This window comes from Octopus bimaculoides, chromosome 2 (genome assembly GCF_001194135.2).
Source record: "Octopus bimaculoides isolate UCB-OBI-ISO-001 chromosome 2, ASM119413v2, whole genome shotgun sequence".
Lineage (NCBI taxonomy): Eukaryota > Metazoa > Mollusca > Cephalopoda > Octopoda > Octopodidae > Octopus > Octopus bimaculoides.
In genome coordinates, this window is record NC_068982.1 from 104,490,093 (window position 1) to 104,517,078 (window position 26,986).

General features: G+C 31.9%; 1 protein-coding gene across 7 annotated transcripts in view; it reads left to right on the plus strand.

Moving 5' to 3' along the window:
- Positions 1 to 26,986, plus strand: part of LOC106878324 (calcium-activated potassium channel slowpoke) — a 333,443-nt gene that overhangs the window by 255,489 nt on the left and 50,968 nt on the right. For 3 of the 7 annotated variants that reach the window (XM_052978540.1, XM_052978542.1, XM_052978543.1), the window contains 6 exons: positions 3,845 to 3,934; positions 9,388 to 9,423; positions 21,804 to 21,966; positions 24,090 to 24,314; positions 24,934 to 25,129; positions 25,873 to 25,971. In XM_052978540.1, coding sequence (XP_052834500.1) covers positions 3,845 to 3,934; positions 9,388 to 9,423; positions 21,804 to 21,966; positions 24,090 to 24,314; positions 24,934 to 25,129; positions 25,873 to 25,971 — 809 coding nt within the window. The remainder of the gene's footprint in view (positions 1 to 3,844; positions 3,935 to 9,387; positions 9,424 to 21,803; positions 21,967 to 24,089; positions 24,315 to 24,933; positions 25,130 to 25,872; positions 25,972 to 26,986) is intronic. The other 4 variants (XM_052978544.1, XM_052978545.1, XM_052978546.1 and 1 more) reach the window with 2 other exon arrangements.

Sequence of the window (26,986 nt, forward strand, 5' to 3'; positions counted from 1 at the left end):
ATATATATATATATATATTATTTATCTATACTTATATGTATGTACATATTGTGTGTGTGTGTGTGTTTGTATGCACTTATTATTAATTATATATTTACCTATATATGTGTGTATCCATGCATATATATCAAGGTATTAATGCAATACAGCCATTTCAGGTGGCTCCATCTTCAGTTGCAAAAATATAGATTTTCAACAGACAGGATATTCTATTATAATTTTTAGCAAATATTTCATCAGAGCTAGAGAATGAAAGAATGGAATTCTTTCAATGTCCAGCTTCTACAAAATATTTACTAAAAATTATAACAGAATTAATTCTGACTGTGAAAAAAGTGTTTCTGCAAATCATGGATACTGTGTTGGTTTTTGATATTATTAGCATGTCTACTAGTGATAGAGATATTGAATTCAAAAAGATTACCAAAGTTGTTGGATTTCTATCAACTCGGCTAAACATCGAATCTTTAGAGTGTTAATGTTCAGAGAGCCAATACATTCAAGTTATGGTAAGTGACATGACAGAAGGTATTCATCTGGTTGCACATCTCTGATCAACTTCTATTAGATCAGTATTTTGGACAAGGTGAAATTTCCAGACTTGACAAAACTGTGAGTGTGGACATGCCATAGCCATATAATGCTTTAAATACATAGCTTAGATTGCTGGTGAGTGTTTGACAAAGGTTTTACTGAGTGATGCTAAGAAACCTTCTGTGATTTTGAAGATTTTAGAAGTGTGATTCATTTGGCACAAATCATTGTTGACAATAATGCTGAAGTCACATTTACCAGCAGATTGCTTTAAAGTTAGTGTTACGGAGGGAGTAGGTAAATTCTAGCTTTTCATTCCCAAAATGTATAGTGCTGCACTTTTCTACAACTAGTTTGAGTTGCCAATCCATTGCTATATTGTATCCTGATCAGATTGCAGGAAAGATCTATTGTCTTAAGATCTGTTCTTTTTCTCTTAAGATACAGCATAATGTCATCTGTGTATCTTAACTGAGTAACATGTTTCAAGTCAGCATCTATTTCATTAATGTATGCACAGATAACAGGAAACCAAGAACAGATTCCTGTGAGCCACCAGATGTCATTCCATAATGTGCAAAATGTTGTTCTAGTACAGTAACTACCTCTTTTCAACCAATAATTTCGGACTTCAGTCCATTGCAGAAAGCTTCACCATAAGCTGTTTGTGTGGTGTTGAATTAAAGGCTTTGGTGAAATGAAAATAGATAACATACTTCCATGAGCTGTCATCTGTTGTTCAGATGTCTTCAAGAAATTCGTTGAGTTGGCCACAGCAGATTGAATTAGAGATAAATCAAAATTGTGAGAAATAAATAAAGTTACAAGAATTCCAGTGATTCAAGTGTCATTCTGATACAGGATTCCATTAATTTCGCAATACAGATTGTGAGACTGATTGGATGGTAATTGACAATTGATGTGTAGTAACCTTTTTTGAACCAGTGGATAATATTGGCAATTTTCCACTGTTCTTGGGTAACAAAATTACTTGAAAAAGTAAAGAAAGCTGGTGAGCAGGAAGTGCCTGCTGTATTTGAAAAGTAGATAAGTAACACTGTCAAAAATATGACATTTAAGTTGGCATCACAACATTGCAGGAGTAAATTCTACAGATATTAAGGAATTTGACTTCCATAGCAGTGAAGAGGGTACATTTGAATTTTCAACAATAAAAATGCCAGCATAACATTCAGCAACAAGTTTTGCATGCTCTTTAAGTTCATCAGTAACCTAACTTATATAGGGATTGCAAAGAGAGCTACTGAAGAATGAGGACTCTGTTTTGTATGCACATACTCCCAGCACAGTTTACTCTCTGGGTTGGTTGCTATGTGTTCTTCAAATTGAAGAACCTTTTAGTCACTTGATATGATTGGACATACTTTGCATCTTTATTATCTCCTGTTTGAAAACCTGTATTTATGTTCAGCATCCACTCACTCTTTCCTGGCAAAACAGACCACTGCAATCTCCCGTATTACACTTTTGGGAGATTCTAATGTATTTACATAGTACTGATGCTTTGCATGCAGCCCAGCCCAGACTGAAATAAAGAATGTATTGAAGGATAGAACCGACATCTGGAATCATAAAATACAAACCAGTTTGGACACTGTAACTCAGTACAACAGGAATTCTAGTCACCTTTGTTCCAGACAAAATGAGTAATTTGGAGATGATGATGGCTTTTCTTTCTGTCCATAAGAGACAGATTGGCAATAGTTATAGCAAGTTTTGAGTCATTTAAAAGTTTCTTGAATAGAAATGAATAGCTGATCCAAAGTGTTGTTACCTTTTGTAGGGATCATGACTAAATGGGACCAGTTTGAATCTAACACTCAATCAAAGAAATTTGCTCTTTCTCAGCTGTGAAAAGTTTCCCAGTCAATTTCTAGGTAATCAAAATCACCAATGATGAAAAGATAGGTAACTGATTTCATAGATGCAGCTCTGAGTTGTGTGCCTTTATTGTAGTTTAGGTGACAGTAAGCAACTCCAAGTTGAAATGTTGATGTGCTCATATGAATGTCACAGAAAATCACTTCTTGTTGCATAGGCTTCACATCATCACAAGAAATTGCTGACAAGTTTGAGTGAACATAGACCATCACACCACTCCATGGCAATTAGAACAGTCTTTGCAAAACCAGCTGAAGCCAGCCATGCTAAAACTATAACTTTGTTCTTAACTGAATTATTGTAGTAGAATTAGAAAAGAAATTCCAGATAAAGAAGCAAACCCTAGAATTGAAGTATTTCAAAGTTGACTTAGCAAAGATTAAAGTTTTACTCACTGGGAAAACAGACAGGAACCTATTTCCCTCAAGGAAATGGCTTTACTCAATATGTAGGAAAGTGTACTCAATACAAACTATGAACACACAAGAGGTGTAAGAAAATAATTGGCAGGATAACAGAGAAAATAGGCCTTATGTGTGGTAGATGTGCAAGAGCAATGAACATGAAGAGCACACAAGAAACAAATTTTCCCAAATGTCAAAAAGGATTCTTTGAGGTAGCAGAGATTCTGTTACATAAGTGATTACATAATCAGCAGTGATGAGGGATGTTCTTAAAGTATAGTAACCAGAGAAAGAATACTATATAGTTCAATATCCAGGCCAACCAAAGCCATGTGAATAGATTTGGTTGCTGGAAACTGAACAACCATCATGTGTACATATCTGTGTGTGTGTGTGTGTGTGCATGTGTGTGTGTGTGTGTGTGTGCGTTTCCATGCTTGAAGGTCTGTGTGCTTATTTACATCTGTGTTCACTTGTACAAACTTCAGTGAGTGGTTTTGTAATCAGTTTCTCTTGTCAACAAATTGTCCAGTCACTTTGTGTCTTTGAAGTTGTGTGGAATAAGAGGTCCCTTACTTGAAAGGGTTAGCATCAGGAAGTGCATCCAGCTGTAAAACAATATGCCTCAAATAACATATTCATCTACCCCATGAAAGCATCAAAAAGCATATTTAGAATAAATGATCAAACAACACATACATACATGTGTGTGTGTGTGTGTGTGTGTGTACATACAGACGGACATACACATGTTTATATACATATATGTATGCACATTTATATATATATATATATATATATATATAAATTTAGAATAAGATATATGATACATGCACACACACACACACACACAAACACACACACATACATACATACATACATACATACATACATACATACATACATATGTAATTATTTCAAGTTACTCATAAATAGAAAAAGTATATACATATATACATCCCTGCATGCCATGTTACATTAGAGGTCGGTTTTCTGTGTTACAGCTACTCGAAAATTCTGGAAGATGTCGAGGAAGGTGATGATAGAATGCTGGCAATTTCTGAACAGCCACCTAAGGGATCACGGCTAGCGATGTAATTAATTTCAGCTTAATGTTTATGCTGCATCTTCTACCTCATTTTTTTCCTTCTTTTTTTTTATCCAAACCACACCCACCAATTTACTTTCACTTTTGTATGTGTGTGTGCGTATGTGTTCTTTTTACTTTTTAAAGTTTTCTTCTTCTTCTTCTTCTTCTTCTTCTTGAATTCCATTCTTTCAGCCTGCAATGATATGTATGTTTTATGAATATTGCTGTCTGCAGATCAGCATCTGGCCTTGGACAATAGTACTTAAAATATATATATATATGCTTTGAAGATTTTTGCTCTTCTCTTTTCCTTTCCAATAGCTATTTATGTTTTTTGTGTGTTTTTTTTTTTTCTCTTTCTTTTAGTATGAAGCCTTACAATCAAGGCTGCTTAGGTGTGGAGCATTTCTTAAAGAATATTCTTGTTATATGATTGTATCATTACCCTTCCTCCAATATAAATCTAACTCCTTTCTATCTAACATATATATATTTATAGATATATCTATCTACAGACTTAGTCTGAAAGTTTTATATCTCAGATAGATTGCTTTTAGAGTTACTAGGTACTAGAGTGGCCTGTTGGGAAAAAAACTAATCTGTGAGTTCTTAACTATTTTAAAGTGTTACTTAACTGCACTGCTTCTATTTGCCTACTCAACTATGCATGAACGCACACACACACACACACACACACACACACACATATTTGTACATGCTATAAATAAGTGTACACCTCTTCAATACAAGCTCTTATGTAATTAGTTATTAAGTACACCTCTTAAGCACAAGCTTAAGACTTTCTATTTATGAATTTCATATATTCAGAATTATGAAAGAGCCAGGAATTCTTCAGACAGCTAAAGTTCTTCAATGTTTCATACATTCAGGTGGAAAACTCACCATGCATCTAATTAAAGTTCTTTCTGTTCTTTCTCCTTCCCTCTTTTCCTCTCTCTCTCCCTCTCTCTCCCTCTCCCTCTCCCTCCCTCTCTCTCTCTCTCTCTCTCTCTCTCTCCTTGGACCTATCTCTCTTTCTATTTCATCTTTTAACTTTGTCTCTTTTATATACCTGTAATTGAAATAATACATGTATATTTCCTGGATTTACCACTTTGAATAGAGCACTCAGTGTTGATATTATGTGTGGACATGTTTTATTAAAGCTGCAAGTCCAATAAAATAAATTCACAATTTTAATAAAACACACACACACACACACACGCCATCATCATCATCATCATCATCAAACTCTGGGATTTATAAAATAAATCACAATCAAATACTGGAGTCAATTCAATGACTGAATTACTATTATATATGTGTAGACTTACATCAAAATATCAAATCAATATCTAAGAGCCAGTCCAGTAAAGGAGCCTCTATAGAGTTGTTCAATCTGCCAAAAATTGCAACCAAATTACATTTAAATTACACTCTTCCATCTTTGATAAAAGAAAGACATGTTGGATATTGTAGTCTGAGATAAAGTATATCTAAAGATGAGGTTGATTAGGCTTTGAATGCCTTTAATCATAGCTCTACTTGTTTTGGACTGACCTGGAGTTAAATAGCAATCAATATCTCTGAAATTTTATGATACCCTACCATTACCATAATCCTCTTCATACACTAAGTTTTAATCCTAAACTTTCTCTGCAAACTTTTTAGCTTTTATTTCTCTCAGACAATGTGTTTTTGATTTCTGACAGATATTTATCAGTCTTTTTTGACATTTTTGTGATATACGAATAACTCCCACTAATTTTCATTTTCAAATTAACAAGAAAATATTACAAAATGTTCTTTCCTATTTGTATGAAGCATATGTAATAAGTATAAAGCTTCATGGTAATGCAACATGGATACCAGAATGTAGAAGATCTGCAAAGATGGAGAGAAATGAATTTATGTTCTTTTAGCTGTGTATTGTGTTGGAATGAATGCTAATAAATTATTAGTATTTACTAAAAACAAAAAGGGTCTATGCGCTAATATTAGAAGGAAAACATGGAAGAGGAGGACCATGTAAGACACATGAAGAAGTCATAAAGTTGAATTTCATTATACTGAGCCTTATAGACAAGATGACACAGAATGAAGAGAAGTTTTCTTTTTGTTACTTTTATTGCTTATTTTATTACTTATTTTAGATTGAAAATGTGTGTACAACTGTATGTATGTATGTATGAGGAAAAGATTCAGATGTATGAGGAAAAGATTAAAGTATTTTGTTAATGTAGTTTGGAGGTCTTCACTAAGTATAATTTGTGTGAAGTATAAATTATAGATTACATTGACAGTTTCAAACATGAGGTGGTTGTTAAAGAGTCAATAAACATTTCTTACAATAGCAATGAGCCTCAGATTCAGAGAAGAGGAAATGATATCATGAGATGTTCATACCTTTTTTTGTTTTAAAAGAAACATCACTGTAAATGAAATGAAATAATTACAGGTGTGTTTTAAATTCGTGTTGAAGATTGAACCTACTAGGAACTATTTTGTGCTCACCATTTAGTATGCTGGTATATATTGCACTCACTGCTCAATAATTTAATGAATACAAACCATTTCAGTTTTATCTACTCATTTTAAATTTTAAATTGTAAACTGTTTCATTATTTTATTTTTATTAGTTTTGCTAAACATTTATCATACTACAAGACTTAGATTTTGTTATATTATCTATAAATGTTTCATCATCCTTAACAACATCATCTATGTACATATTAATAGAGGATTTGGAAATTTAAGATAGGAAGCAATTTAAAAAGTTGTTTCGCATTTTGCCTAAGTTTATTATCTGGTCAATATATAGTGAAAATACAATAAAAACCCAGCTGTTTTAGCCACAGAGCTAGCTACACTGTTGTTAATTACTATAATCACTCAGTTCTATAATTATGGAATTTTAGACAAAGATTAAGCTACAAATATAAACTTCCTATCTTTTGTTACAACATGAAACATTTTACTTTGAAGAGTTTAGGTGTGACAAATTTCCCTAACCTTTTCTGTTGGCAGTCTTTGTTATTTAGTAGGTACATACTAGTCAAAACTAGTTAAGTTGTTGATTTATTGATCAATGAATCACTACTCTTATTCTGCCACTAATGCTACACAATGAATCTGTGGGGTTATAGTTTAATATTGTAAGAAATAAGAGCACTGTATAAAAACTGATTGTTTTGTTTGCTAGCAATGCTGGAAATCATCCTGTGAATTACTATAAAAAATATCAATCCTGGACTAGAAGCATACTTAAAACAAAAGCGGTGAAGTTATAGCATGTCAAGTTCATAACCTCATTTTGATCTTGGTTATAGTAGTTTTCCTGCAGTTATATTGTTCATACACCTAGAAATAAGACCATCTTGAAGGAGTATGATGAGGTGTTATATTTAATTAGTCTGTTATTTTGAGACAACTGACTCTATATTTCCTTTGCATCAGATTTTTGTAAAGTTTCTTCTAAATCCTTGAAAATACCAAAAACCTTTCTATATCAAACAACATTTCTCTAATCTTTTTCAGTCATCTCTCCCACTCATGTGCCTGTTCTGCATCAATTTCATAATTAGTACCAACAAAATCAAATATAATAACCAATCCAATAAGTATTGTGTTTCAAAATAATTGTATTTTAAATGAAAATATGTTTCATGTCAATGAACAAACACACCCAAAAAAAATACACAAACGACAAGAATATAGGTACAAAATATCTAATTCTTTTTCAAAACAGAATTTGCATGGAATTTTGTTCAATTTTAATAGCAAAGCATTATTACAATTGAAATTATTCAACACATATCAGTGCATCAATCAATCTGATTTATTAACACTGTGGTTCAAGACAGTCATGTTTTGTCATTGAATTGACTGTCTCTGGCCTCAACAGGCATGAACATTAAGAAATGCTTTGGTTATTTGAATGCCAAAATAATGTGATTATTTTAAGAATTTCTTAATTCACTGACATTGCACAATAATTTTTTTTTTCTGTTTTCTTTTTACCATTATTAATTATTAAGCATGATATCAACTTTTGCACAAAACTTTTCCTAATATTGTTTAATATATATATATATATATATATATATATATATATATATATATATATATATATACCACAATTAAAATAATTTGAAAGGATCCATTTAGTATGGAAAATTATTTTTATTTCATATTATTCTGACAATTTGATAAAGCATGTAAAATAAAAAGTATTTTTAATATTTCTAGATTTCTCATTAAAAAAACAAATGTCTGAAAATTTCTCCAAATGAATAATATTTTGAATTGTCATTAGTCTTTAAAATTTTGTAATTTTTTTTAATCATAAAAATCATAAAATGAGTTAAAATGTATAAAAAGCAAAAGAGTAAAACTTGTTTAAATATATGTTGATAAAGAGATGAATTTAATAGAATGTTTCTAAAATTGTTAACTTTTATATGCTTACATATCAACGTGTATAACTGTATATATTGATATAGCTAATGTTTCAGTAGTTAGATACTTATATGTTACCCTGCCCCTCAAGAGTAATAGGAAAACTAATGCACTGTCTAATATGCTTTTTGTCTTCTCTACTCTGGACATGGTGTTTTAGACACTCCATTCTGACATCAAACATTGGTGTATTGCTTCTGCATTTAAGCTGCAACATTGTCTCCATGTTTCATATAGCTGCAACTGTTTCTAGTATAATTTATATTTTAAGGAAAAAATACTAATATATACATGTAGTTTACTAATCTAGTTTACGATGTTTAGTTATTTCACAATATTTCTTTATAAATATTTTAACATAGAACACAACTCAGTTGATATTAAACTAATATTTTAAATCCAACTGTTTGTGAAATATATTGTGTCCTGAGGAAAATATGATATATATTAATGTTGAAATTTCATAGAAAAATATTTCAATGTTTGTCTGCAACTTGTTGATGGTACAAAACCATATTTCTTGCTAGAAATATTGAGCTGTCATTATTTGCTGTTATATTATTTTCACTTTGAAAAATAGGAATGGAAACATTGATTTCTTAAATCTTGTGGCATATGTTTGGTTTAATGATTCCTCACTTTTCTACTTTATTATAATTTTATCACTGATTTTGAAGTAATAGGGATATTACAATGTCTGAAATTCTAACATTAACTTCTCACAACAGTGACAGTAACTCTGTAACAGCTTTACAGTGACTGCTCAGTATTTTTAATCTCAGTAAATAAGAGTAGTGGTTATGAACCAAAATTAAATTGATTTAAACTTTATTAATCTTCTATTGGGTTGACATTTTTTAGGAAACTTTTGCATTGAACAAAATATTCAATGTATTTTAATGCTTCAAGTAAGAGTTCAATTTTTATTTCTTGTTCTCTTACTATTATCTGCTCCTCAACATAGACTACAAGTAACAATGGTAATTCTTTACATTTCAGGAAATTACCTTCTTTCTGGCAACTAAATCCTTCTCAGTAAGCCATAAGATATTTCATGTTTTGTTTCTTTTATTTCTATATCAATATTTCCTTTTTTTTTCACCTGATAACTTTATGTTGTGTACTTTTACTTTTATATCCACTTTAACTTCAGTTTATTGTTTCAAACATTACTTGCTTACATCAAAGATAAAGCACCAAAAGAAAATCAACAATATAATTCTCTAAAAATATATCAAGTTATTTGTTTCTTGAAAGACCATTTCAGATTCTGACCTCATGTCAACTTACATACATCTAAAGCAACCAACAGTGATTCTTATTTTGTTTTGTTCTTTTTTTAAAACCTTGTTTCTTAACCCTACCTAGCCTGCCTTATCTTCCATAAATTCATCACTGATATCAAGTTATTTTCAACGTTTTTCTTTTTAGGCGCAGACATTGTTCTTGTGCTATAATCTTTGACAAACACTTAGAATTGTTTCATATTTTTACAAATGAACACCAACGTTTTATAATACTTGAAAACTGTTAGCACAAATTCTAATATAAGATTCCTGGGAGGAAAAACTAAATTTCTATCCACTAACCTTAAAGAAGTTAGACATTTTCTCAGCTGCATATTTTTCTCAGACAATCAATTTACAAACAAACCTTGTACTTTTGTACTTGACTAAATCCCTTAGTATAATTAGCTGTTCAGACTAGGTGCCAGACAGATAGCTCAAGACAGATAGGTGCCAGACAGATAGCCAACTGGCAGGATACCTAGGGATAGAATGACATGGTTGGATAATATCCATTGTTCCAGTTGGTCATGCTTGGGAATCCAACTAGAAAGTGTTATGATGTTGCTTCTGATAGAAAGTATCTGAAGACTCAACCCATATAACCCTCCCAGGAATAGTGGGTGGAAAAGATGGATAGATGAGATGGATGTAACAAAGAACTTTCACTTTGATCTTTCAAACTTCTGTGGATCAACAAAATAAGTGCCATTTGAATACTGGTTTCAATCTAATTAACTTAACTAGCCTCACAATTTGAGCCTTTGTGCCTATGTCAGAAATCATTAAATGCCATACGCATAAACTTGCATCTCTTCTAAAATACTTTTTCAATGCATGAGCCAGCCAAGGAAGTTCTACATGGTCACTTGATCTGTTAGAAACAACTAAATTCACTCAAATCTCATCCTATGAGCTTAACAAAGGAAGGACACATTAGACAAAATAGTCATATGTGTTTGTACACAAAAGATCAAAAGGATACATAGCTGGAATGCCTTTGATCATAGTTTGCTCAATCAAGGTTGATCTGGGGCTACACATCAATACACATGCTAGGCTAGAAGAGCAAATATCAACAAGTAATATTTCAGGTGTTAATCATCATCATCGTTTAACATCCGCTTTCCATGCTAGCATGGGTTGGACGATTTGACTGAGGACTGGTGTTCCAGATGGCTACACCAGGCTCCAATCTGATTTGGCAGAGTTTCTACAGCTGGATGCCCTTCCTAATGCCAACCACTCCGAGAGTGTAGTGGGTGCTTAAATTAGGAATTCTATAAGTATCACTTGGTGTGTTGGAAATTTTCTGTTGCGTTATCCATAAAAGGCTGGTACTTTGTCCAGGATGAGATTTATCTTTCAAATGCTTAATGCTACAGAAACTAGAGTATAGCACTGGTCAAATTATCCCCTAAGGTTGATGAAATAGTTAACTTTGATTTCAGAAAGAATTTTAACCCTGGTCCTAATAATTTTTATAAAAAGGTCAATCTTAAAAACTTACAATGAATGTAACCTTGTTGCCTTTCCTGTTCTTATACAGTGAAAAATCAATAATAATTCTGGTGATTCAGTATTTTAAAAGCAACCACAGTTGAAATTAGAAGATAGACAATTATTTTTCTTAATTTTATTCACATAAGACACAGGCATAGCTGTGTGGTAAGAAGTTTGCTTCTCAACTGCATAGTTTCAGGTTCAGTCCCTTTGCATGGCACCTTGGGCAAGTGCCTCAGGCGTACCAAAGCCTTGTGAGTGGATTTGGTCAGCTGACACTGAAAGAAGCCTGCCATATGTATGTGTTTGTGTGTGTGCCTTTGTGTCTTTGTTTGTTCCTCCACTACCACATGACAACTGACATTGGTGTGTTTACACACCCATAACTTAGCAGTTCAGTAAAAGAAATCAATAGAATAAGTATCAGGCTTTAAAAAATAAGTAAGTACTAGGGTTGATTCATTCAACTAAAATTCAAGGCAGTGCCCCAGCATGACCACAGTTTAATGGCTAAAACAAGTAAAAGAAAAAAAGAATAATCCTAGCTTTATTGTAGAAAATAGAATAGTATTACAGTTTGTTTGAAGAATTTTGGAATAGAAAAACTATGACTTGGATAGCTACAGCAATGCAGTTGAGAAGAAATTAAATATGAATAGATGCAAAACTTTAAAATTTTATCTCAAATCTTTATATCATTACTCCTCAGCTGAAAGTCTCTAATCATAGATGAAAAGAAATAAACTAACACATTGCTGCTTCACTTTTCACCCGTGACTAGAAATATTTGTTGGTTGAGCTATCAAAATTATTAAATGATTTAGGATAAAAGTTTTTTGTTATTCTTGTATTTAATTTATTCTCAACTACATTGCTCTGGTTTTCTTAATCAGTTTTTCTCTAAACAATAGTTCCTTGAGATTTATGTTCCATTTTTATTTCACCCCAAAATTCCATGCTTCTTGTTCTATGGCTCATATGCCTAGTAAAGCCAAATTGCTGTAACTAATGTATGACTTGCAGCTGTTAAGGTTTAAACAGAGGCTTCCTAATAATATTTGCTACAGTAATCTGATTGTGGCATGTATGTTATTGTTGAATTCACTTTATACAAGAGTATTTTTTTAGTTTTTTTTACCTCTTCCGTCTTTTTATGAGTGGTAGCAAGTATTCATGCAATACCTGTTGGTTGGTTACTCTGAGAAACAAAGGTGTTATCTCTGAAAAGAGGATGCGAAACATTTTATTAAAAAAAGTATACCTCCCACAATATATACATGGGAACTGACCAACTGCTACAAGAGAAAGCCAAATGCTAATTCTGACATTTTACTATTATTATAAACTAGTGGTGACTGAAGAAATGTTTAGCAAGTAATATTTGGACCTGTGGAAAGAAATATTGTGAGAATGTTTCTTTGTGTCCTTTTTCTCTCTTCAAATTTTACCTTTGTAATGTTGTGTCTCCTTTCTTCCTTTCTTTCTTTTCTTTTTTATACACTTTACATACTTCTATTAATTAACCTTGGTTTTCCTTTCTGTTTGTCATTTCTTTTTTGACATTTATATTTTTTAATAAATTTTTCATTTATTTTGTCACTAAGCCTGGAATCTCTACATAATAAGCAGTGGTTTATCTTCAGCAAAACTTTAACAACAAAGGAGAAAAATTGTTTCTCAATATCAATTTTTTTAATAATTATTTCTCAATGTAGTTACGTGTTATTTTTTTTTCACTCTTGACAATTTCTATCAGTGATATGTTAATCACTTTTTTTTTGCACATTTCCTAGAGGGGGAGTCTATATTTTACATATTTATCTATTTAAGAAATTGTTACTTGCTTTTTATATTAAAAGTTGTATATATGCTTTATATTAAATTGAAGGTACTTATAAAACAAAGCTACAAGATCTTACAAATAATTAACTTTCTAAATTTTCAGCAAATATTCCATGCTATTTTGTTTTGGTGCTGATTTATGCATTATTTTAACTCAATTTTATTTTCAGAATAAAAAAAACTAAAATACTCAATGTAAAAAGTATTTTCTTGTTACCATTTTTGCTTCTAAACTCATTTCCTCAATCACATGCAAATATGGGGTAAAATATAATCGAAATAATCACCAAAGTATTAAGAATGATACTATTGACATTTAATAGAATAATATTGATTGCTTGTGCAGTTTCTAATATCAACTGAACTTTCTTTGACTTATGTAAAGAAAAAGTATAAATTAACATCTTAATATAAATTGGGAACAGAAAGATTGCTTAATCATAGACATGAAAGTGGCTTAGAATAAAATCTATAAATTCCAGTTGAAAAATTCTTCTTTGCTACTCTGTAGAAATTAGATCAGTTAAAGATAACCAAAGTCACTCAATAATGGTCGGGAAAATGGTCATGTATTCTTTTAAATGATAAAGATTAAGCATGTATTGATTCTTTGTTTTGCAGTAAAGTTTTGTAAATGCTGCAGTTTATGCTTTGAAATATCTTTGCTGTCTGTGTCGAAGACAATACATTTAAGATCAAATAAAATTTGTAAGATTGTAATTAATATAACATTTTGAAAAACAAAAATGTAGCTTAATCTCAGATTCTGTGGGTTTGATCTTTAATACTTTCTATTCTATAATATAGTTCTGATATCTAATGACATTTAAACTAACATGAAAACATGAAGAAACAAGTTGTCAATAATAAAAAAAGAAGGTTCATGTTCTTCTACAGATATTCTTTGAAAGCAGATATTCTCTTGTTTAGGATTGGTTGAATACTCTTCACTGGATTAGGTTTATTCAACACAAATAATAAATAGTATACAAAGGACAAATAAAAAATGAATCTGCAATAAGGTAAACAGTTCTTTGAAACTTAGGGATTTTAATAATTGAGTGAAGTCAGTATACTTAGTAGGCAATTTGAATTTGATAGAGTTTATTTTTTTAAGGCTAAATTGTGCACAGAATAGTTACAGAGTGATTCTATTTTTGGAAAGAAGGGCTGAGAAAAGATTTTTTTATTTGGGGTAATAAAAATAATCATATCAGCATAGTGAAAATACTTAAATATTATACAAAATTATGTCATGATGAAATGCACCTTGTAAAGTAGTTGATGTTAGGAAGGGTATCCAACTATAGAAACCATGCCAAAATATAACATTTGAGCAAGATGTGATTCCCCAATCATCTACAAGGGCAGTATCTCCAAATAAGAACTAACTCAGATCATGATGACTTGTCCAACCAATACCAGCATGGAAATTACATATAAAATAATGCAACATCTCAAGAGTTTAAAATAGGAAAAATTAGGAATTCTATAAGTATTATTTTTTTTTAACATTGACAGACAAGTTAAAAATAAAAGAGTATGACAAAGATGATAACAATACTGACAATGGCAACGATTGATCCAAATGGGTAAAGTGTGTTCCCCAAGAACTTTAATTTCATGCTATACTTGGTGCCAAATTTGAAATGGAGGAATAGCATATGTTTTGTAATCAGGAATATTGTCCCCAATAATTGATAGATAGTAGTTCAACTCACATCATGGGACATATTGCTAGATTTTGTCTCAAAGCAGTTATTTTACTACCTAATATCATTTAATCTTGGCAATTCGTAGTGTCAAACTTACATAATGGTTAATGTAGTTATGGATCTCCTCCTAGAAGATAATGATAAAATAAACTGAAAAATGCATTGTTTTTCCCTTCATTCATGAATTAATAAGGGGAAGGTCAGTTCTTATAGCTTTTTTTAAGCTACCCACTAAACTGATGGATTTTAATAATTTGGTGATATTAGTGTACCACATAGTTTGTATTTGATGCAGTTCAGTTATTTGAGAATAAACTGTGATTCTATTCTGTGCAAAGAAGAATTGGGAAAAGATTTCTCATTTGAGGTAGTCAAAATAATCATATCAACAAATCAGAAATACTTGAGTGGTGTTCTATAATATTATACTTATTATAATAAATAGAAGAGCATACACTGAAATTTGTGCATATTATTATATTGGCAGTGAAGGAAAAATAACAGAGAAGTGTTAAAGTATTAAAATAGAGTAAGATTCAGAGAAACTTTGTCTAACTAGCATTATTTCACTATGAGGCTAATAGAGTCCCTGAGTTTTGGGGGGTTGTTTTTATAGACCAACAAAAATGAAGATAATCTGACTGAAGAATAAATTGAAATTTATGAGCCAACAATTTTATACAGATTTAAACTCACTTGACACATCTTTAAATGTTTGTGCCACTGATCTTGCCTATTCAGATAGAAATCTGATCTTACAAAATTACTTTTGTGAAATCCTATAAATACCGTCTTAATGTTTCTTTTATATAGATGTGATATCAATATTGGTTTTAAATTTAGGCTCAAGGCCAGCAATTTTGTGGGACAGTAAGCTGATTTCATCAGCCACAATTCTCAACTGGTACTTATTTTTTTATCGACTCTGAGAGGACGAAAAGCAAAGTCAACCCTGGCAGCATTTGAACTCAGAATGTAATGTATGAAGAAATGCCATTAAGCATTCTGTATGGCATAGTAACAATTCTACCAACTCACCATCTTATGTGATATTAATATTGAAATAAGGTAAAAGGCAGTGAGCTGGCAGAATTGTTAACACCCTGGACAAAATGCTAAGTGGCATTTTGTCTGTCTTTACATTCTGAGTTCAAATGCCACTAGGATCAACTCTGTCTTTCAACCCTTCAGGGTTGGTAAAATAAGTACCAGCAGAGTACTGAGATCAATGTAATTGACTTACCCCTTCCTTGAAATTGCTGGCCTTGTGTCAAAATTTGTAATCAATATTAAAATAAGTTCAAAGGCAATGAGATGGCGGAATCATTAGTGTGCCAAGCAAAATGCTTATTGACATTTCATCCATCTTTACATTCTGAGTTCAAATTCTGCCAAGGTTGACTTTGCCTTTCATCCTATCAAGGTCAATAAAATAAGTACCAGTTGAGCACTATGGTCCATATAATTGGCTTATTCTGTCCCCTGAATGTGCCAAAATTTGAAACCAGTATTAATATAAGGTCAGGAAAATTAGAGTTTATGAAATTCATGCACTTCTTAAGGGTATTAGTTCTGTAAATATATCAGTTCTACCTGAAAATTGAATCATTAGCTGAATAATAAACATTATATTCAATTTAAGCTATCAGTTGTGGAATTGGCATTTTTTAATGTAATATTCCATATTTCATTTAAGCACCAATGTTATGTGTGAGAGTGAGTGGAGAGAGAGGGAGGTAAGCAGAGAGGAAGTTGATGACAAAACAGCATGAATTGAAAAATTTGGTTTGATTTTAAAATTCCTTTGCATTCCTTGTAATATAGCAAGTGAAAATAACATAAATTTCTTTATAGAAAAACATGTTAGTTAACTACTCTGAAATAACTGACAGAAATCATTTTGTTAATCTGAAGGTGAGGAAGTTATTCAATTATGCAAAAACATTAAAGTTTTAACACTTCAAGAAATCAAAAATGAAAAATAAATTAAATGATTTTTATCTTTTGCTTCAAGGCATACAAAAAAAGACAATAAAATAATGTAATGAAGCCACAAGAAACAATACAATAAAATAAAGTTTCTAAGTAGTCACTCTACTTAAAAAGAAGCATAAACACAATATAAAAATATGTATTGCTTGGAAGTATTGCTGTTCTAAAGAAGTGCTTTCTGTTTGATGTTGGAAGACCTGAAGAAACTGTTTCTTATTCTACTTGTTTGCTTCTGCACTGTATATACAAACCTGAAAATATAAATAATATTGATAATAATCATTGTCATCATCATAGGTTTGGTAGCTGTTTTGTGGTGCTAGCTTGGAAAAAAATAGGAATTTTCTGTTCTGTTGAGCAACAAATAATTAAAGGTAATAAACTCCTATTTAGGTTATTCCTGATAATGGTTCCTTAGATATGAAGATATGACTACATAAAACATTTGACAAGAAGAGCATATTGTAAAAGATTGAAAAGAGTAGAGTAAGATTATACTGGGCAATGAAAAATATTTTTGTCTGGCACCTGGAATATTTCAACGAATTCTTAAGTGATTTTGCCTGCTAAATTAAAAAATAACTTCGTTTTTCTCTATTAGGTCTAGTTTTCTGACTAGACTTGATAGAGTAAGAATTTTATTCATACAAGAAGCATAGCATAACAAAAACCAAAACAAAGTACAAATAAAAATTCAAAATTGAAAATGCACATTGGTAGAGAATTCGAGGAATAAATTTACGCTTCTTTGTGCACCATGAATGTTGAGCAACAGGAGTATCTTGTTTTAAATATCAACAATAGTCTGCCATCATCACAGTGTCCCAATGTCCTTGGTACTGGTTTCCATCTGCTTGATGTTCTGATGGAATTGTTCATTTTGTTCATCACTAACATCTCCGAAATTTTCAGGAAAATGATCAAGATGACTAAAAAGATAATGCATTTTTATGCTCATATTTGTGCCAATATCATGAAAAGTTGATATCAAGTTGGTAACAAGGTTTTTATAGTTTTCACTTGTGTTTCCCAAGGAAATTTTTCACTATTTCTGCAAAGGCTAGCCAAGCATATGCTTCATTTTCGCTCATCGTTTTCATGAAATTTGTGTCCTTCAAGAGCTTACAGATCTGTGGTCCATCAAAAATCCTTGCTTCAAGTTTTTCAGTCCTCAAGTCTGGAAATACACTGCAGATATACTTGAAGCACTTCTCAGTTTTGTCAAGAGCTTTGACGAATTGCTTAATCAATCCAAGTTTGATGTACAAAGTGGAGTAAATGATCTCATCTCACTCAAGTAAAGGTTCTTCCAGCATATTAGCAGCTCTACTTGGAGCCATATTTGTTCAAGGCGGCCAGTCTTTCTTAACATAGTGGTTTACTTGGTCTCTACTGTCCCACATGTAAAGAAAGCATGGATATTTGGTATAACCAGATTGCTGTCCCATAAGAAAATTCACCATCCTTAAGTCAATGCAGATGGCCCGTTTATGATCATGATACAGTATCTTCTCTAAAACCAACTTAATTTCTTCATATTTTTCCTTCAGAGTTGTTGAGTGGCCGAGTGGAACAGAGCCATACACATTTCTGTTGTGCAACAATACACATTTTAAACTACACTAAGAGCTGTCTATGAAAAGATACCATCCTTCTGTTTTGTATTCCTCAATGCCAAGTTTATTAAAAAGTCCACTGACATCTCCGCAGTAAACCAGCTCTTCTTCTTTTGTGAAGAAAGGAATTCTTCATGCCAACTCCAATAAAAGGTTATACAGACACCATTCTCTAGAAGATTCTTCTCTTTCAGTCAGGAAGCCAACAGTTCTGTAGAATTTTTTGGGAGGTTCAAGTCACAAACTAAGTCATTCAGCTTTACCTAGGAGAATAGCTGAGGTAAAGTCTCAACTGAAAAGTCTTGATCTCTGGTGTCATCTTCTTTGGTTGAGGGTAAAGTTATCGGAGGCAAACATTCAAGACAAGAATAGGAAGCTCTTCATGGTCTAATAGCAGAGGCAAGATTAGTATAGACAAGTGTTTGTCAATTTTTTCCAGTTAATACCCTTCAAATTTAGGTTACAACAAAAATAACAGTCGTCCTATACCACTGGTATAGCAAATCTCATACTTTTCCTTGTCCCTTTAGTCTATTGTCGCAAATGTTCTGCACATTGTTTGCTGACACTGTGCAGTGCCCAATATTTATTTTGGGCTCCCAGCTTGACCCCAAAATATGCCATATGTGCTCTGTCAACAAAATCAGTGATGTTTCTACAATTTCCAAGTAATGTGTATTCTCTACAATCATAACAAAACACATTTGGAGAATTAATGCAACTCTTGCTTGAAGAGGACATCTTGCTCATTTTCTATTGCTTAGTTCACCGCAATGTCTAAAAAGTATGGAAAAAAAGAAAAAAACTTAGAATTAGAATAAGGTAATGAACACTGCATACTGGACGTACACATATACATAATGACTAGAGGGATGTTCAATAACTTAAAAACTAGATCTGATAGGTCAAAAGGTTATTTGAATTCAGGAGATCAATTTTGTATAGGAATGATGTCTATTTCCTAAATAACCAAAAACCTTGTAGACCAGTGTTATAGTTGCTGAACTTGCCATAGGTTAAGTAATTGTCTCAAATTTTGGCACAAGGTCAGAATTTTTAAGAGAGGGAGTGAGGGAGTAAGTTGATTACATTACCTCCAGTGTTCAACTGGTACTTATTTTATTGACCCTGGAAAGATGAAAGTCAAAGTCAAGCACAGCAGAATTGAAGGTTAAATAATGATAGTAATATTAATGTGTATCTAGAAAACTTTTAGATCAACTATTTTATAGAGTTCAAAAGTAATTAAAATATGGCACATCAGAAGGTTTTATTTGTATGTACCCAATAGTAAGCATCCGTCAGTCTTGAGAGACCATGGATCTGCAACCGGAGAAATTGAGTCAGCTGCTGTGGCTGTAGAGGCCCACACAGGAGTGACAGTCATGAATACAGTGACTGCATTTGAAGTTTTCTACTGGTTACATAAAATGTTACATAAAATAAATTAACACATTCTTTTAACACTACTCTTATTTGAAACTTCATGGATAGAATGATACAACAAATATTACTGGCACAAATAAGATATTTGTTATTGTTCTAAAAGTGGTTATTTTGATAAATCATCTCTTAATAATAAAAAATTCTTTAAAGGTCTTTTGAGTTGATATCAATCTTTTTCCATCATATTTCTTCTTAGTATTTCTAAAGTAGCCAATATAAACTGTTCAATGAAATAGTAAACATGAGTGCTAAAGTATTAAAACAAAATACCATCTTCACTTTATTTATACTCTAAACACTTTCTCAAACAAACATTTTCAATTGTATTTGAAAGTGTTTAAATCTGCATGATTTTCCTGTTTATCTTGAAATTCTTGTAAAATTCAAAACTATTATAAAACATAGTATTTTTACTTTTGTAATATAGGTGAGGAATGAATAATACATATTTCTGTTGAATTCATTTAATTTTGTGTAACATGACCTATTTCTTTCAGATGAAGATTCCCTTTCCAATGTTTTTGTTTTCAGCTCTGAGAATGAAGAACTTCTTAGAATGATTTGATATTTTTATTTAAGATTTTGTTTCCATATATGCTTATCCAAATGATTTGATTAACAGTGCATTTAGTTGAAAAATGATTACTAGTTTTGTGCATCTGTTAAAGAGTTGAAATTTTATCAAATTGATAAATGAAATCTTTATCCAAAATCCCTTTCTAAATTCAACTTAATTTTATGCTTCACTCCAAAATTTTGTATGTCCTTAACTAATACATAAAATTATATCATTCAACCTTAAACATAGTATAAAGGTGTTCTAATTAATTACCTTAAAATTCAAAATAGTAATGCCAAGTGTTGTACATGACTCTTCACAATTTTAAAAAAGATAATTTTTATAGTATTTTCACTCAAATAAATTCTAGTATTTTTTCAAGTAAATATTTTTTAAATTCTTTCAGTTAAAAGTTTTATCGTAGCTTTATTTTTTTAATTTTTATTATTAGACCTGTATAGTGACTTAATGCAAAGTTATTTGATTCATTATAATGGAAACTCCATCCAATATCCCTGATAACTATGGAAGCAATGTTTGCAGTAACAGATGTTCTGTAACAATTTCATTGATTCACTATACTTGTAGATATCATAGTATGGCTTAGGAAAGTAATTTAATCAGGTAAGATAGTAAGAAAAAAATAAAGAGGTCCTTGAAGATAGGCTAATCTTTTTATAATTGATTTATTTTCTGGACATTTAACACTTATGTATGGAAGCTTGTATATTCATATTAAGATACTCTGTTGAGTTTAGTTCATGCTAGTGTCTCTCTTAGTGCAAAAGATCAAAGGGAAGTTATTAAGTATAATATAATAGAAGAGCAGATGGCAAAAAACAGCATCACATAATAATATGAAAGTAGAGCAAGGTTGAAACAAAGAAATGATCCTGACATTAATTTATTGAGTGTTGTAGCTCGTTGTGCATCAGCCTTCATATTCTAAATACATTAATACACAGAACTTCCTTCATAAAAGAAACAATTTAAAAGAGAGCATCATATAGTTTACAAAAGCAATCCCTAATGAGGATGACAAGAAGGATGAATATACATATGTATAACTAAAACATGACTGAGATCTCTAAAACTGTAAAATAAAATTTTAAAAGAGTTAAACAAGTGATTGCATATAAAATAGATCTATCTTACTTTGTCTCCCCACCTCTCTTCCTCTCTCTCAAACACACACACACTCATATAAAATGCCAAAGAGAGAACTTAATACTTAAATTCTGGCAGAAATTATGATATTCTGGTCTGTTTGAATATAAATAATCACTATTAAGTATCACATACATCAACAGGGATCTTTAATCTCTTTATATCTCCGTTATTTAATAAATATGGTCTACATCAATTGCTAAACAGAATTTCTTATTTTTTATGTTTTTATATTTTTATTTATATCTGAATTATACATTTTCTTCTTTCTGTTTGGTTTTGTCACCAGGCCCACCAGTCCATCTAAAGGAACTTTACAAGCTTTAGACAAAGGAAACTCTGCCAATTTACCCCCTGATATGAATGTTGTGCCTGGAGAGGAACCTCGAAAATTTGATTCGACAGGAATGTTCCACTGGTGTCCAGAACGGTGTATTGAAGATGTTCTTATGGTAAACTATAGAGATTCCTTGGATTATTGTTGCTTTCTGTATTAGTTACATATCAACTATTACAAACATTTTTTTTTAAATGTACCACTTGCACAAAAAGCGAAAATTTAGCACAAAACAATGCACAAACACAGAACAACCACAAACACCACATCTAATCAAACTATTGAAGCAACAAAACTATTGTAGAAATATTATTATTATAATCTCTCATGAACTTTTAATCTCCCCAAAAACTATAAGGAATATGAACTAACAAATTCAATGTGCATATTTGAACTGTTGGAAGTAGCAACCAAATCTTTCTCAAATTACATTCTGTCATCTTGAAGAGGAGGAACATGTTGGATAATGTTATTTTAACTATCCGTGGCCTAAAGAAAAGAGGAAGTGGCTATGGGTGGAATGCATATATTTATACTTTTGCCTTGCTATGGCTGACATGGGCTAACAACAAAGTACACAAAATAGTACATTTCTCAATTACACCATCTATATACAGTCTGCATTTATACTCATGTGATGATCAGTTTCTTTTTTACTACATGCTGTCAGACTCAAGCAAGCCAGCACTTCTACAGGATCCCAGAACTCTATCCTAACAACATGATCCCACTCATTCAATCCAGAGAAACTTAAAAAATACATGCAATAATAACAGCAGGAGCAGTATCAGTAAACTTGTTAGCTCTAACAAGTTTACCATAGTGGCATGCTGACCACCTCATGAACACACATACACATGATTATCAAATGTCAAGCCTACATCTGATGTAGCTGCAGTCAGGCATAAAAACAAACTGAAGAGTGAAATGAAAGAGCAAATTGCCTCACTTCTCTCAATACAATAAAGTGCTCCATATCAAAGTGCACAGCATGGTCCTCAGTTGTGCAGAACCATGATATTTATGCAGCAGTGATTGTAAACAAGTTATAGCAAACAAAATCTAGGACTTACAATTTCTGCTAATGCATTAAAGTTTATAAGAAATTGGAAGGCCTGGAATTAACAGAATATGATGGTTTTTAGCTGTGTGTTGTTCATGAATAAACCAATTGCAAAGAAGGATAAGAAAACCAATTACAAAAAAGCTATGGTAGTTGAAGTCATATGAGAGTTACACCTTATGAGATTTTTGCAAAAGGATTCAGTAAGCCTTATCTAAAAATTATTTTTTATCATTCACTTGTTTCAATCATTCAACTGTGGCCATGCTGAGGCATTACCTTGAAAGTTTTAGTCAAACAAATCAAACCTGGTATTTGTTTTTTAAAGTGTGGTACTTTATCTATCATTCTCTTTAGCCAAACTGACAAATTTCAGGGACTTAACCAAGTCAACATTAGTTGTCAATCATTGTGGATGGGGACAAACACAAAGACACACACACACACACACACACACACACACACACACATGTATTAAATTTCCAAACAATTTCCATATACCAAATTCACCCAGAAGGCATTGGGCAGCCCATGGTTATAGATACTTACCTAAGATGCCATGCAGTGGACTGAACCTGAAGCCACACAGCCATGCCTGCACCTTGTTGACAATATCCAAATTGTTTTTGTACACATCTAGTCCTTGCTAGCTTTGAAAAGCAGTTGAAAAAATAAATTAATCTTTTAACTTTTTTATCTTTTACTTGTTTCAATCATTTGACTACAGCCATGCTGGAGCACCACTTTGAATGGTTTTAGTCAAACAAATTGACCCCAAGATTTATTTTAAACCTAGTACTTATTCTATTGGTCTCTTTTGCCTAACCATTAAGTTACAGGCATATAAGCACACCAACACCAGTTGTCAAGTTGTGATAGGGGACAAATACACACACACACACACACACATATATGTATGACAAATTTCTTTCAGTTTCCGTCTACCTAATCCACTAACAAGGCTTTGGTCAGTTCGTGACTGTAGTAGAAAACATTTGCCCAAGGTGCCACAGTGTGGGACTGAACCTGGAACCATGTGGTTGGGAAGCAAGCTTCTTACCACACAGCCACATCTGCACCTATTAATAATTTCATCAAAGAATTTTTAGAAATCCAATATGTTTCTCACAAAATTAATATCATAAAAATAAAGATGACTATATTTCTCTTTTCAGGATCGAAATCAAGCAGCACTAACTGTACTGTGTAACCATGTTGTTGTGTGCTTATTTGCCGAAGCATCATCTCCGCTCATTGGTTTGAGGAATTTAGTCATGCCATTACGAGCAAGTAATTTTCACTACCATGAACTCAAACATGTAGTTGTTGTTGGAGATCTTGAATATCTCTGTAGAGAATGGAAAATGCTTCAGAACTTTCCAAAAATATCAATATTACCAGTAAGTATTTAGTTAATAATCATTTGTTAATGTGTGTATACTAAGAGTAGCTACTAACTACAGGGAAAATAAAAATACTTAAGTACTGTCCATCTGAAGATTTCAGACAGTTAGTACTTACTTTAATATATTAATATGACATTGTTATGAGTAATAATGGTTTCTATCACAGGCAAAACACTACTAATTTTAGAAACAATAGTCTATTGAATTGACCCCAGTAATTGATATTTATTTTGTCAAACCCTTGAAGATTGACAGGCAAAGTTGAGCTCAGCAGGATTTCAACTCAGAATGTAAGAGAAATTACTACAGTTGTTGCCCTTGTAACAAATTTTAAAATTATTAGTAGTATTATAGTTATTGTCTTTATTATGTAATCAGTGAACTTAAAGAGCTCTCCAATGCCTAATTTTCTCTAATGATTTGTTTGTAATATTTCCCTTACTTCAAGCAAGAGTTGTAATCAATTCTTATGTAGCAGAATAGATTTATGTGTATATCAGAAAACAAATGTTATATATGTAATAATAATGATATAAATTGCATTTATTCTCATGTCTTATTTGGTTTTCTTCTCTCTATTGCCATTTGTGATTTTGTGCTTCTCTTTCCACAGGGCTCTCCTCTAAACAGAGCTAACTTACGTGCAGTAAATATTAATCTGTGTGATATGTGTGTGGTTCTATCAGCCAAAGATAAAAACTTAGACGATCAGCATCTTGTAGATAAGGAGGCCATCCTCTGCTCACTCAATATCAAAGCTATGACATTTGATGATAGTATTGGCCTTATACAAGCTTCAGCCCCAACAGGTAGTTAAATTTTGGAAGTTTTGTTTTCTGTTCTTTGTTTGCTTTTGTTTCTTGCTTTATTTTTACTGGTATTTTCAGAGATATATTTCTACTGTTTATACTTTGTATTATTTTAGTCTTGTTGAGGACAGGACAATCTTTCTGGTGCTGATGCCAAGATAAAATGTATTCAACACACACTGTTAAGTGACTGGTCTTGGAAGGATATCCAGCCATAGAAATCATACCAAAAATAAAATTAATGAGACATGGTGCTCCAATCTGTCTATGAGAGCACTAATGCCAAATAAAAATTGACTTGGACAGTGACAGCACATCCCACCCATACTAATATGAACAATGGATATAAAACTAAGATAGTGTGTGTGTGTGTGTACTTTTTTCTAACCCTCATCTATGGCACAAAGCCATCTTGCTCAATGGGCTTCTGTACAATTCTTATCTTCCAAATTCCACTCGCAAGGTAATGCCCAATCCCAGACTATGATAGAAGACACTTATCCAGTACCATGCAATGGCATCAAACCAAGAACCATGTGGTTACTTAGGAAATTTTTTAACTAAACAACCATATCTGCCTTTGATTTACACCAGATTTGAGAATACCAACCCTTATACACACACACACACACACACACACACACACACATTATATTAGTTTTATATCCATTTTTATTTAATTGGATCATGACATTGATCTAATGATGCTACTTACATAGCTGAAGTCTTTTTTCTCTTTCCAGGTTTTCTTCCTCCTGGTTTCTCCCCAGTTGGTAACCAACAACATGCTCCTCGGAGAGGGTCACTATGTGGATCAAATGTTCCACTCATTACAGAATTAGGTTTGTTGTTATATTTGTAATTTTGTTCTAAAAATGAATGTATAAAAACTATAAGTAAAACAACTAATGAATGGAAAAACAATTTTCAGTTGAAAAGTTCCTATCAAAAATAGATTTTGTTATAGAACTACTTCCTGAAAATTCCTATTTTTCATAGATTCTTCCTAATTAAAATTTTTATTGACTTTCACTGCCCTTATTTATTTAATCAACAGTTTCAATTAAAAAAATATTACACAGAAAGACATAGGAAAAGTGCTAGTATTTGATAGGTTTACCATGGAGGTAAAATCTAAAGAAAGCTCTGATTGTCTGAAATAATGGTGAATTTTAGTTATCTTTGATGAGTTATTGCTAAAGTAATGTTACCTATTCTTAGAAGGTTACTATCCAATCTCTTTCCAAACCAAAAGTTTAAGAACAAAAATACATCAACTACAGTTTACAATTTAACATTCTCCTTCCATGTCTTGTAAAAGCACAACTACTGTATCAATACAGTAAGTGTTATGTTTAAAGAAATATAGAGAATCATATCCATATATATATTTCAAGGCACAGTGAAATTAGATCCCAATCTGAAATATACATTGCAATTGCAATTTAAACATTAATGTTTTAACAGCACAAAAATACAATCATTACACATACCATGAAAAAAATTATTGTATTTCCACTAAATATGAACAATATACAACTAATGCCAAGCCTTTCACATCCTCAGTGTAGTAAAGACAGTATCCCAAACACTGGTTTTCCTCTTTGGAACCTGACATTATTTTAACTCCCAAAAATTACTAATCCCATATAAAGTTCATGAGACTCACAATCTGGGATGATACTGCTACTATGCATCAACATCCAGGGCAACATACAAAACAATACCACCTGATTGGTTTGCTTGAAGTCACTCACCAATACACTCTAATCTCTAACCCACAGATGTGCTGTTTTCTCTGCCACAATTACAATGACCCTTCTGTACCACTCCTAAGCTCTTTCATCTCCTTCCATC